Source organism: Lathamus discolor, chromosome 8, assembly GCF_037157495.1.
Source record: "Lathamus discolor isolate bLatDis1 chromosome 8, bLatDis1.hap1, whole genome shotgun sequence".
Taxonomy (NCBI): Eukaryota; Metazoa; Chordata; class Aves; order Psittaciformes; family Psittacidae; genus Lathamus; species Lathamus discolor.
In genome coordinates this window covers 7,767,677-7,781,771 of record NC_088891.1, presented here as the reverse complement: position 1 = coordinate 7,781,771, position 14,095 = coordinate 7,767,677, and the positions used below count along the sequence as shown (strand labels likewise).

The window sequence follows — 14,095 nt, the reverse complement described above, 5'->3', positions numbered from 1 at the left end:
TCATCTGTCCCTAATGCCCCGTTAAAGGCTTCTCTCTCTAAGTTCTGTAATTCTGCAGCCAAAAATGTCTCTTCTGCCTGAAATGGCCACTTAATTCAGAGGTTTTGCAGCACCAGACACCTCTGACCTTGATGCTACGCTGTTATCAATGGTCCATACTCCTGGCTGTGCTAAGATTACATGATCCTGAGGGAACTGATGCACAGAGCTCTCACCACACTGCTTAGCAACACATTTCATTCTTCTGAGAACTGATGCTGTTGCAGCAAACTACCCACCCAGAACAGATATTTCCAGACTTCTGAATCACTTCTTGACACCTCCTTCAATCTATAGCAAACTATCTGGCAGTAACAGGAAGCTTGCAGGTGGCTTTGTGAGGCTTTAATATTCTTCACTCATGCATTAAGAAAAACCACCTGTGTGTACACAGTGTAAATGATCACGTATTCTTACTGCATATGATCTGGTCTCCTCACAATCCATCAAACAATGCAGCAGCTCTGAATCTTTTTCAAAAGAAACCTAAAAAATAGTGTTTTTCCTCTTTGCCTCCTTCTAGTGCTGTCACCCCAAGATGGCTCTATTGCCTCCCTGTTCCTTCACCAGGCTGAGTTTTTCTTCCTCACCCCTCTTCCATCACTACATTCTACCACATCAGTTTAAGCCCAAATTAACAAGCGAGGAAGAAGACACCCTAGCAATATCTAGTCCTCATCACCTTATTTGTGTTCTCTTTCAGAGTGTTCAAAGCATCACATGTCATCTAGAAACTAATACACTGATTATTGGAAAGAAAACAAGAGGCCAAAGTGTGCTTTTTTAAATCAACATGCAAGCTGTATCTGCTGTGCCTTTCAGTCACTTTGTAACAGTGAAATCATTTTGCTTTCTGTTCTCCTTCAGAAATCATGTACAGGTAGCATATTTCTAGCATAGCTGTGATGGAGAGTTAATTAATAATAATTATAAGACTACTTATCACTTACTCTACACAATAATTCTTTGGCGCTTAAAAGACCTTTGCAAGCATTACCTAATTAAAACTTCCTTCCCATTTATCTATTCCCATTCTTTGGGTGGCAGATAAGTAACTCTAATTTTCTATCCTTTACAGATGGGTAAAAGTCAGACACAGACAGGTTAAGCCACTTGGCCAAAGATACAGACAGGTCAGTAAAGGAGCTGGATTGTGACTCAGGAATTCAAAAGCACCAAGTAATACAAGAACATCATCTCCTGGTCATCTTGTCTTTAGACTTCCTGTCTGCAGTGCAAAGCACTGGTGGGTGATGGAATATGGCATTGTATCAGCTCAGCTTAAAATGGCCAAAGAAAATACCAATATCCTAGATTTCTAGGCCATTTCAAAACAGAGTCCAAGTGGAAAGTAAACTATTTACCACTGTTCCCTTTGTCCAAAATCCTTCTACGACCTGGAGTGTTGTGCCCTCATTTTACATGCCCTGACCTTCTTACTAAGTGTGGCTGCCAAGTGAAATATGCTTTACTAACACATAACCCCCCAGTATTTAACAATTTACAGGGCATGGCTGTTATTTTGGGGTCTGCAACATTGGAAATTGGAAAACACACAACATAACTTCCTTCTCAAGGGCCAAATCTTTGTTAAGGCACCCTTATTGTCAAGATTGCAGGCAGGATATTCCCATGGCCATCTTGCTCTTAAGGTTTTCAGTTGTATTGTAAAGGTCAGGCAGGCACTCTGACTGAGTGATACCTCAGCTCTCCCTTGTAGATATCATTAGAACTGAGGGGTGGCCTGCTAATGCTGGATGATATCGTCTAATATGATGATAAAGATGCTGAAAAGAGAAGACCTAGTTCTGACACTTCTACGATCACCAAACAGTGAAGTCCTTCATGGTAATGTGAGAACAAAACACTCCATGTACCTCATTACTACCTGTGAACTGACTATTGCCTGAAAAACCTGGAGGTTAGATAATAAGCTTAGAATGAGCCATGAAACCAAAGGCACAAGCACGCTGTCACCAATTCAGCACACTGCCATAGTTCCTTAAATAATTTGCAGTAAAGGAATATTATTCAGTGCATAGAAGCTGCCAAGACAGCGAGTGAATTAGATGATCTTATAGTAACTGCAACTCTGTTTATCATGGGTGTATCCTGTCACTTCACGAAGAGGCAATAAAATAGAGCAGAAGTGTCACTGCTTCCTTCTGACAAGAGCACTGCTAATATTCCCCACAACATAAAAACTCTCATGAGACATATGGGAAAGGTACGCGATGACGGAGCTGTGCCACAACATTCATCTTTATGAGTGAACTATCCCATCTTCAGTGAAGATGAATGTCAGCAAAGATCAGCCAACGTGCATCACCCAGGCATCTTGCAATCGCACCTATCCTCCCACTGTCCTTCAGCTCAGAGGTTGCTTTCAATACAAGCCCTCCTGCAAAAGCAATTAAGGACATCTTTGAGCTCCTCCTTATTTTTGTAGGTATCTCACTCTTTGCCCATATTTATGAATAACTCTTAGTAGATGTAATTAGAGGAGGCTCCCTTCAAAATGTGCCAGTCCCACCCCATGAAAAGAGATCTTTCCCCAAAACACATGAAGCATGATAATCACAATAACAATCAGATCTATACTGAGCCAAAGCCTGAGCAACCCCAAACGTACTTTCTTCACGTTCCCTGTCACCTACAACTTCTCGTGACTGGGAATCAGTGAAATAAAAACTCTATAGAGTTTCAGTAGGGGTGAAAGTGCATATATGCACTGGGATATAAACCTGGAATAAACATATAAACCTGGAATAAGCAGTAAATGAGACAGACAGCAATTAGTTATCCTAGATGAATATGCTGACAAATAATTCAATGTACAGTTAGAAAACACAGAATAGTCCAAATCAGTAAAACTCAATTCTCTCACATATTCTGAACAAGAATCTGATTACAAGCTTAATTGTATAATCACAGCTTAATCTCAGCTGCTATTGAATCACTGCACAGTAACTGCCTTGTTAATGACATGAGAAGCCACTGCTATGGTAATCAGCACATAAAGCTTGCCCAACCAGAAACATATGCTCACAGAAGCCAGAGGTTACAGTTATGCAAAGGGAAGCCACTGCACCACAGTACGTTAGCTCTTAAGGTTGAAAAGGTTAGGTGAATAAAGGTTACTGGGGGGTACTTAGAACAAAATAGAATAACTACTCAGACTGCTACATACAAGATGCCAGCTTGACAAATGATGATCTGAACCTTCATCTCCTACCCATCCACACATCCCCCCCCCCCCAAGAAAAAAAAGGGACATACTAAAAAGAAATTACAACAGAGATTTGGGATGATTTTTTCTGTGACAACAAGAGTTTGAGTTTCTGCTACTCCTGGAAGGCGCCCCACTGTCATTGTTAGAGTTTATTGTCTCATCACATCCACTTGTGAACAGAGCCACCTCTGAACCTAACAGCAAAATTGTGAACGACGACACAAATAGAATGTCTTAAAGCAAAAAACCCAGTATTTCACATCAGTTTAAAAAAAATCAGCCTCAACACATGAGTTCATGAGGGAAGGAATTCCATTTAGATCATCAGAAAAGTCCAGCTTTGTCCTGACAACACTACTTACCATGCTGGGCAATTATCCTTGTTGTTAATTGTGTTAGCACCTTTCTGTTTTCTGATATTTCCTTGCCTGTTTGCAGTCATTGGGTAGCCCAGACCCTGTGCTTCAACTACAAGGTCTTAAGGGCAAGGACCATAGTATAGGTCTGTGCAGTGCCTAAGGCAATACTCAAAGTCTTGAGACACCAAGTGATGCAAATTGGTGAATAGGAATCTTGATAGAAAAAATAATGAGAAGAACAAAAAAGGAGAGGTAGAACTTTCACTTGGGCATTCTCAGCCCCAGCTTTCAGGTCGTGATAGGTAAGGCCAGGATAAAATAGTTAGTTAATGATGCAATATTTGATTATGAAGTATGTGAACTTCACCAGCTTCTTTCTTGTTCTATTATACTGTTCCCCAGCCTTCAACTCTGCACAATTTTTAATCCACAACACAGCAATTATCTTAATCCTGAAAGCCCTTTCAATCGTCATCTTTAAAATAATTAATCAGTGTTGTGGACAGCATTTTGGCAGCCTTGAGAAAGCAAAAGAGTGTTCATTCAACCTACTGAAACTCCAAGCTCTGCACTTGTCTCCCTTGACTGTAACACCCAGAATTAAACAGGGATCAGTTTTCTGCATGGAAATGAGGTACCCACGTGGGAATATTTCTCACGTGAGTCAAGCTCCAGCTCGGATACAAGCTAAAGATAAGACTGACCTAGAGCTTTTCTTCTGAGGCTCTGACACTGTGCAGAAACAGCGTTAAACAGGGACCTTGCATAAAAGTCAGCACTGAGCCTGTCAGAGCTCTTTTATGCCCCTGTTGCCTGGCTCCAGTAGGAAGATGAAAGATCCCATAGAACAGGCATTAAGGCTAATGCCTACTGTTTCTGCTACCAGGACAAGGTCTACATGGTGCCAATAAGCATGGTCCAAAGAGTAGTTTCCTTCTAGGACTGGAGTTCCAGCTTTGCAGAGATGGGAAGCTCATGAAGATACTAAGGTATAGACATATATTCACAAAGAAATAACTGTGTACTTGCCTATGTTTATTTTTACATATATATTTATATATGTGTATGTATATAAATGCATAAACACCCCCAAACACCCCTGTGTCTATGCTAACCCTTTCTTTATCTTGCCAGCTCCTACATCTCTTACAAAAATCAATATATGCAAAGGAAAAACAATGATCCCATCCAGCTTATTTCTTCCTGGATCAGGAGAAGAGCCGACCTCTGTGGGTTAAGCTTCCTTGTATTCCTGGCTGCATCAGCACGGCTCAACTCCCATTCCCTTTCCTCCTCCTTGCTCCTAGGGAAGTTAATTCTCCACATGCCCTGTTTCTCCCCAGGCATCTAATATAGAGATCTCACTTACAGTTGTTCTCTGAAGGTGGAAGCATATAACACATTGAACTAGCACCAATTTAGAGACATTTGAAACAGGTGGCACTGGTGGTCAGAGGTTAACAGCATCAATACTGTTATCAGGAGGGGAGGAGAGGGGGAAGGAAACCAGAAATCATTCACCCAAGATGCACTTACTTGTAGTAGCAGATATCATGGCCTGCCCGAAGCCAGCGAGGTCTGCCCTGGAGAGCTTCCTTCACTGAATACATGACCAGCTGCATGCCTACATAAAACAAAACAGTTTCAAGTGACACAACTACCCTGGTTGGAGAACCCAGGGGTGGGGAGGAAGAGGTTAAATGAGAAACATCATTATTTTGCCTCTGCTCTCTCTGCAGATAGTTTATGCAAAGTAAATATATTTCCCAAAGCTTTGTTCTGATACAGCCATATCTGTACAAAAAGCATCTCCAGAAGAAATGGCCTGAATTGAGTTCATTAGAAAATAAATTATCTTACAGGCCTTTGCAAAGGAGGACTTCAAGCTGCTCTGTTTACAAACAGAGGAAGGGAAAGAAAAGAATAGAAATGAAGGTATCAACAAGATCAGTTATTCGGTTTGTCCAATATTTTATGCTAGGCTGCACAGTTACTGAAACCTTAATCCTACCACAGCATTAGATAAGCATTCAGTACCATACCTTCAGAAAGTAGCAAGCAAAACTGAAAGGTTTTAAACTTGCCAGTAGACCTAAATAGTACCTAGGTGCCATAAATGTTGATTACAATAGCATCTATTCTTTGTACCATATTATAGCTGAAGATGACTTCTTCATGACCTGCAAAATATTACCATTTCATGTCCTGAGGCAGAAAGGAGGCTTTTTCTGCTCTGACCCAAGTATGCATTACTCACAGCTCCATGAAGCCAGCCCATCTGCAGGCAGTTTTTGTATCAAATTTCTGTTCCTTTTCTTTCCACACCTGCCTGCTCTACAATAAGGCTCTTTCCCTTGCCTGGGAAGCTCTCAGCCAAATCCAGCAGACCCAGTGTAGCCCTGGCTGAAACCAGCAATGATGCTGCTGGCTCTTCTGTGGAAACACGTTTACAAAAGGCAAAAAAAAACCATTTCAAGTGCTTATGCATGTTGATAAGTTGCCCCCTCTGAGCCTTCACTTGGCTCTTCTTGTGCCAGGAGCAAGTGATGCTTGAAAATCATTAATACTGATGACATATTTCCGTAAGCAGTTTTTCAGCTTCCTTTCTTCCTTTGGGTTTCTCTGTTAACTGTTCCAACGCTTTAAGAGCTAGCAAGGCTACTGGCACAAATGCCTTTCCAGCTCACTTTTGGCTGTGCAGCCTACAGCTAGGAATGACTTCTTGCTGTTTCCTAAACCAACACCATGAACCACATACAAGAAGCAATTCTGTGTTTGGTTCCAGAACAGAGGCCACAGGGAGTTTCAAGAGATACAGGCCTGCCCAGAAGCCCAGTTCATCAAGCAAGGGATGTAAGGCTCAGAGTCTGCAATGCTCTCAACATCCCAGATGACAGCTCCTATTCTTCTTCATGAGTCCCAAGGACACACACCCCAAACTGCCTCAGAGTGATGGTTGATACTGGTCTGCCATCTCATTTTAATTAAAAAACCCAACAAACATACAACAAAACAAAAAACCACCAAACAACCACATTTTTTTTTTTCCTTTCACTTTCCCCATGGAAACATCCAGGTTTAGAAAACACAAATTGGACATCTGATGAATCATAGAATCGTAGAAATCCCATTGTTCCCTACAATAGCGTGAGTGGAAAAGGGGGAAAGAGAGAGGTAGAGGCTGCACCTCCTGACTTGCTCTGCTCCTGGTCACATCTGTTTCATTGAATGTCCTTTTTTGCCAATTTGAAAGTTAGTGCCATCTGACCAAGAGCAAAAGTGAAGGGAAAAATCAAAACAGATCAGTAACCAGGAGCTGTAAAATATTGCCACCCATGGCACTTTGGCACTACATCACAAATGGAGGATTTTAGTAACATAGCATGGGCATTAGCCCAGGAAAGTGAAGAGGGAATGTAGCAAATAAACAGCATCTCTTACCAACTGTGTGTAAATATGCATGTGCTGGAAGAGGTAGTGAGCTGTGCTCAGCCAAGCCAGATAAACTAGAGCTTCCCTGCCCTCTCAGAGCAACAGAAGTAACCCACAGAAGAATTGCTATAACTGCCAACCTCATGTACAAGCCACACAAAAGCAAGCCATGGCTTAGCCTCTTTCATTACACTGGATAGTATTTGCACATTTTTCTCCCAAATATACTTTTCATTGCACACTTGAACATGATTCTATGATTCTGAGTCATATACAATTTTGGGTGCACAAAATGAGATTATAAATGCTGACAACAGCCAAACTAGGGGATAACAGGCAACCTTCCAGCGACAGGTTAGATATAAGGAAGAAATTCTTCCCTCTGAGGGTGCTGAGGCACTGGCACAGGGTGCCCAGAGAAGCTGTGGCTGCCCCATCCCTGGCAGTGTTCAAGTCCAAGCCGGGTGGGTTTGGAGCAACCTGCTCTAGTGGAAGTGTCAGGGGGATCAGAACTGGATGAGCTTAAGGTCCATTTAAACCCAAACCATTCTGTGCTGCTACAATAACAGCCAGAATCTCTAGCTATGAAGCTGCTGGTGGCTGTACCAGAGGTTGCATTGGGGTTTACAGGAGGATGTCAAAATTCCAGACACACCACACTGAATTGGTCTGTAATTCAGGGAAGCAGAATAATATTGGGGGGGGGGGGGGGGGGGAATAATTTTGATTTGGGATCCACATGAGTATTTGAACTCCAGTCCTTAGGGTTAAAGAGCAAATGATTTATAATTCATTATGCCACTCATCCAGCCACTTTCACTAATACAAGTGACAAATCATTCCAGCTCCTAGGGTTATTTGTTTTAGGTACATTGATCCTGAGAGACTTCTCCTGGTGATGGCAAAGCCTGTATCCACAGGGCTCCAGAGGAATGCAAAGTCTGATATTAGGGGTTTATTAAACATTCTGAGTTGGGTCTAGAGCTAGTGTAAATTAATTCAGCTCCATGGAAACAAATGAAAAAGCAGCTTATACCAGCTAAGAATTCAACCCATGCAGAAGAAATAATTTCTCTTCTAAAATGGACATTGAAAGCTCAGACTTGCCCTGCCTGTTTCTGAGCAATGCTGCCTTCCTCCTGAACCAGAGTATGACAGGAACTCAAAGACAAAAAGGAACAGAATCTTTCTTTTAATCATTAATATCAGCAGAAGTCTCAGCAGGTCTGAAGGCAGAGATGTATTTCTGGATAAGCCCAAAGGATCAAGAATAATTTATTTGAGGATTATCTACATTTATTTAAATCTTAGAAGCACTTTCCAATCCTATGCTGCTCATTCAGTTCCAACAGATTGTCTTATTTCCCCTCTCCCAACCCCAATGGCATTCTTCCTCCATTCCAGTCCCTACGCAGAACAATGACATCTTTTTCAGCACAAATCCTCTCCCAGGTCTCAATGTTCAGCTTACACCTCAGTCCTCGTAAGGATAAAGAAAGGTTCTTTGACAAACCTAAAGCAACTCTTTCAGTGGATTTCAGGGCAGATATGATTAAATTTACAGCCTCCCTTATGCTCAGAGACAGGGAAAGTTCAAAACCTTTGGAGCATTAAAAAGATATCCCTGTGAAGAGAAGACCACTGCAATTCCCCAAAGACTCATACCATAATTAAATTGGCTGTTGAATTTCTCACAGTTGATAATGTTGAAGCGATAGGGAACTGCTAATTTCATGCCACGGACTTCAAAGTAGAACCACTGGTGCTGCTGGTTGCTGTTCACATCCGCGTTCATAATTAAGTCATATTCAAATCTGTAAAGGAAGACCAGAAAAAATGGTGCCCATGAACACCCCCCAGTCTGATGACAGCAGGCTAGACAATCACATTCTCTAATATCCCATGAGAGCCAAACATCATCAAACTAGCAGTAACCAGATGCATCATTGAATACTCTTGCTATGTTAGTCATATCAAAGCATTTTGAGCTGTTTTTCTCACTCCTGCTACCTTTGTGACTTCTAGGTGTTGGAAGGCATTGTACCATATAACCTGCTTCCCTGGCCAGCCCTTTGCAAACCCAGGAAAACTCCAATGTTTCATGCTGTGGTCACAGTGGGAAGGCAGGATGGGATGCAGCCGCTACAGGCGTACTTACTCACGCACTTGGATGGCTTTGCGAAGGTTTCCCGATTCAAACTTGGAGAAGAATGTCAGACAGCCTGGAGCACCTGGGCTTGAGAGACTGCAGTAAATCAAAGCAAAGCTAACTATAGCAGGTTGCTTCAATAGACAGGCTTTTAAATATATATAATTTTTTTAATAAGCAAGACTCTGAGAACAGCAAGAGGTGAGCAAATCCATAATCATCCTACCCAGTGCAGCATTCTCTGTTCTTGCTTAGTGATTCTGAATAGCATCTTCTTTTCATTTCCCAGTACCCCCTTTTGCCCCAGTTCCTTTTTAATTTCTTTATTCCAGTTACCTTCCATACTGAATTATTTCCATTAGCTTATTAATTGCACAAGGCATTTTTATGCAATTACTATACATTAACTATACATTTACTCATCTATATATTTTCCTTCCAAAACTTAGAAACCATTAAATTCATCTTGAACAACTTCACAACTTTCTCCTACCTCAAACCGTCCTTCACCTTTTTTCCTTTTCCTCTAAAAAATGTTCTCCAAGTCATTCATCCTTCCTCTGAATGCAATTTCTTCCTATTTGGGACCCTCTCAGCTGCCCTGTACTGCATCTTCTCAAGGACCACAATTTCCGGCCACAGTTGAGCACTTGAAACTGTTCACAAGGCTGGATGCATGGTGTTCAGAAGCCTTTGTGAGTGCTTAGGTACATCTACAGCCCATGACAATGGCTGTACAGACACTGAAGTGCAGTCGCAGTAGGAAATGCTGTTTCAGGGTGCAGGGAGACTGCATCTGGATGCGTTAGGTATGGTTCCCAGCATCTGCCTGCATGCTTCTGTTCCAGATCCCTACATAGAGTGCAGACACATCCAGGGACACCATACAGTCCCTTTGAGGTGTAGATTTTCTTGTTCTGTCTAAAATGTTTCAAGGTTATCTTGTTCCAGTGACTTCTATAACAAATCCTTTTCCCAGAGCCACACACAAGGAATCTACTCATCCTGTATATTTTTCCTGTTGGGCCTTTACCTCCTAGGTTATTTCTTCTGTACTTTTATCAGGGCTGAACAGATGAACTGAGCTCACTACCTAACCCACCACCGACAGTGCCTCTGGCTACAGTACTCAATCCGAGTTACTCACCTGGGCTCATCTAAGTCAAAAACAGTTCTGCCTATCACATCACCTGGCTGGATTAAGCGGCGAACATCATCTAGTACTTTGTCGCTAGGAAAAAAACAAAAGAAAAGGGTAAATTGTAATGATACTGTGAGAAATCTCAGTACAGGATAATCTTGTAAAAGAAATATGAAGAGGCTTAGGAAACACTTTTGAAGGATTGGTAAAAAGAAGAGGACTTCCACGTGCTAATTCCAGGTGAGCTTCATTTGTTGTTTTTTTGTTGTTTTTGTTTTGGTTGGCTGTTCTTTTACCATGAGAAATCTCCTGCTCCGTTCTCATTACAAGTTGCCTTTTGGATTAAATGACTGATTCTGTACATTTTCTATTCTTTAGAGTATTCTGTCAAGTTTGACTTATCCCCAGTTCTTCTCAGTCAATGCCAATCTCCCAGATGGCCAGCCTTGCCCTGTGAGGAAATACCTGCCATAACTTATAAACTTACTAGTCTGTCTTCCAGTGAATTTTGACTCTAAATCAAGCTAATTTCTACTCATTATTAAACGGAAGCTCTCTGATCCCTAAAGATGATCAAATGTGGAATACCAGATTTTCTTCCTGACCTTTGCAACAATCATGTTATGCCCTGAAGCATGGTATGACTACTCCCATTTTAGCTGTATGGTTACACATGTTATTATAGTCATAAAAGAAATGCTTTCAGAGCAACAGTGCAAGGAGAAGATGGTAGAGTGATTTTGCCTCTAAAATAAGATTTTCAGCTTTTGTATTTGCTGCAGAAAGAATCATTATCTCTCTAGAGGTCAGGAATTAGTGGTCTTCACAAATGCCATTTGATTAGCGTTGATCAAATTTGAAGTTTAATATAGAATCCTGTCTCTGTGGTATCTGCTAGTAATTCCTTATACCACTGAAAAGGAATGTAAAGTCATTGTACACAGCCACGCATAGAGCAGACGAAGTTATCGTAAGTGGAGCTTTCTTTGCCAGTACAATTTCAAAACACAGCTTTCCCCTCACCTGAAAGTCTGAAATAACATGGAAAAACCAGTAGCCTCTAGCAGCATGGCAGAGGGGAGATCTGGTTTGATTTCTCTCTGCATGTTGTATGCTGTATATGTTGTCTTCTCCTAGTAAGCTGGGCAGCAGGGAGGGAGAGCAGCCCACTTACCTTGCCCCACTGCAGCACTCTGGCTCATGACAGACTTCCCAGAAGCTGAAGCACATGCTAGGGAAGGAGGAGAAGATTCTGGAGAACCCCATGGAGTGAGCAGAGAGTGAGGCACAGCAAGAAGGGTAGACCAGGGAGATTCCAGAAAGCAACCTGACAAACACACAGCTCCAAGAGGATAGGAAGGATTTGTCCACAGAGAGCCAGATGGGACACAGTGTTGCTAAAGGTGACTGGGTTAAGAGCAAGACTAAAGGCAAAAACATATCCTGAAAGGACAGAGTCTTCTCCATCTCTAATACGAACTTGTTCTCATTTGTGTTCTATCAAGGTCACAGATTCATAGTTTATTCTGGCCCTTGGGCTACTTAAAGAAAAGCTAATAGTGAATCTGTGTTAGAGCTTTGACCAGCTCGGATTTCCATCATATACATTGATACATTTATCAATAACTAGTTTAATCAGTAACAGTTTGGAACATGGATTCACAGAAGAGATAAAATCTTACTCCAGGATTGCTACTACCACCTTGACCTATGAGACAAAGAAAGCAACTCACAGACAGATCACAACTCATCCAATGACGCATGGAAAGGCCATGTTAGAGATAGGAAATACGTTTGCCAATTCCTAATCCTGTATGGTAATTATATTAAAGCACAATCACCTTTGAACCCCATACTTGCGCTCCAACATGGGCTTGCTGTAAGGAGGTGGCTGATGACCCCAGAAATCAGGGAATGCCAAGTCTTTGTAGGCTGGTATGGACTTAACACATTTGGCCCTCGCTATGTAAAAGTGAGGGCTGTGGAATGGGATATCTCCTTGGTGTTTCTCCAGAAGGTTTGTCACTATGTCTGAGCAATCCAGGCTCCCTCCAGCACTAGAACTGATCAAGGCCTCACATTCAGGGTAAAATGTTTTTTTGTACCAAGCAGGATCTTTTGGGAGAGGGCGTAAAATAAGCACATGATTCCTGGCTGGATCTTCACAAGAGTCTGCATCTTGAGCTGTTTCTGCAATGTCTCTCTTTTCATCAGTCTGATCCCATCTGCATATCTCCTTCTTTGTCCAGCTCTGCAGTGGGACTTTGAAATCCTTTTCCCCTGGATCTGGTCCCATCTCTGTGACACTTTGGTTTCTCAATCTGTAGTTTGGATGTTTCACAGAAGTAGGATTTGGAATGGAATGAGAGGGAGCAGAGAGAAGACTCTCGGTTCTGTCCTCCAAGCTCTTCTTTTCCTCAGATTCTGTTTCAAGCTCCTTTAAATTTAAAAAGCAGAAGAAATTAAAAGAAACTGAAGACAGATTGTGCTTCCTTCTAGAGGAAACCTTTCAAGGAAGAAAGAGCAAATATTTACAAGCCTCCCAAAATTGTACTCATCCAATAAGACAGACAGAGTAAAACCAGCCCATGGACCACCTGCCAGAATTTCTCTATCCACAAAGCTGTTTCAACAGTAGTCCTCAGAAACTAAAAGGATCAGATTGAGTCATCGGAGTGAGTCAGCTCCAACCAAAACCGACAGTTCTAACAAATTAGGGAAGATAATTTGCAAGGCATTTTTTTCTTTAAATATAAAATGTTACAGCAGGGCAAAGGAGGCAAATCTGTCATGCAAAACTCCATCCCACCTTCATGGACAGTACAATTTGATCACATTTGGCTACTTATGGTCATAATAAATGTCATAGCATTGTGTGTACAGGAGATACATTAAGCCAGTGATCCTTTACAGGTTTGCATTTGAATCATGGTTTTCAGTTCTCCTAAATTCTAAGAATTGTAATGAGTGTATTTCTTGTCCCAGACTGCAATATAACAATGGTTAGAACTGTGCACTTCACTCAGTGGCAGTGCAATCTTCTCCATCACTTCCTTAAAAACACTAGCTGACAGTATTTACTTTCCACATCTCATTCTGATTTTGATATTGCTGTTGAAATTGCCAGCAAGGGTACAAATTATTACCTGACAGATCTCTCATGTGGCAATTGATTCAATAAGTGCTTTGTTAATCCATACCCAGCCAAATGTGCACCAAACAGCATCATTCACTTTCTATCACTCTTGATTCTCATCAGTAAACTATAGCAAAAAGTCTTAATCTTTGGTTTTCTAGTCCTGTAAGACATCTAGCTTCCCTTTTGCAATAGCCTCATCTAGTTACCTCTTGTCAGTACTCCCTTTCAAGTATGTCTTAAACTCTTGAATATTCACAAATAAAGAAAACCACAATTTGATAGTACCTGAAAATTATAGGAAAGTTCTGGACACATTGCTTCATATTGTCCAAGCTCTTCCTCTGGTCGGTCAAGAACTGCCTTTGACCTCAGTTTGTTTACATCTGTCTCCAAGTCATAATCCTACAAAAGCAGAATTAGGAAAGCATGTATATTAAACCAGCACCACAAGATAGCTGTTGAAGTGATATTCTGCATAATACTGTTGCTTTCTAATAACATCATACTCACTTAATGAATCCTATAACTGTTAAAGTCATTTTACGGAAAGGAAAATACAGGCACAAGAGGAGAGACTACATCACGAAAAGAAGGAATTTGATGT

General features: G+C 41.4%; 1 protein-coding gene across 3 annotated transcripts in view; it reads right to left on the bottom strand.

Annotated features, from left to right (window-relative positions):
* AGBL1 (AGBL carboxypeptidase 1) overlaps positions 1–14,095 on the bottom strand; it is a 306,435-nt gene that overhangs the window by 205,868 nt on the left and 86,472 nt on the right. For all 3 annotated transcript variants that reach the window (XM_065688671.1, XM_065688670.1, XM_065688672.1), the window contains exons 10-15: positions 13,777–13,893; positions 12,194–12,789; positions 10,359–10,442; positions 9,221–9,307; positions 8,728–8,876; positions 5,167–5,254 (exon numbers count right to left, since the gene is read on the bottom strand). In XM_065688671.1, coding sequence (XP_065544743.1) covers positions 5,167–5,254; positions 8,728–8,876; positions 9,221–9,307; positions 10,359–10,442; positions 12,194–12,789; positions 13,777–13,893 — 1,121 coding nt within the window. The remainder of the gene's footprint in view (positions 1–5,166; positions 5,255–8,727; positions 8,877–9,220; positions 9,308–10,358; positions 10,443–12,193; positions 12,790–13,776; positions 13,894–14,095) is intronic.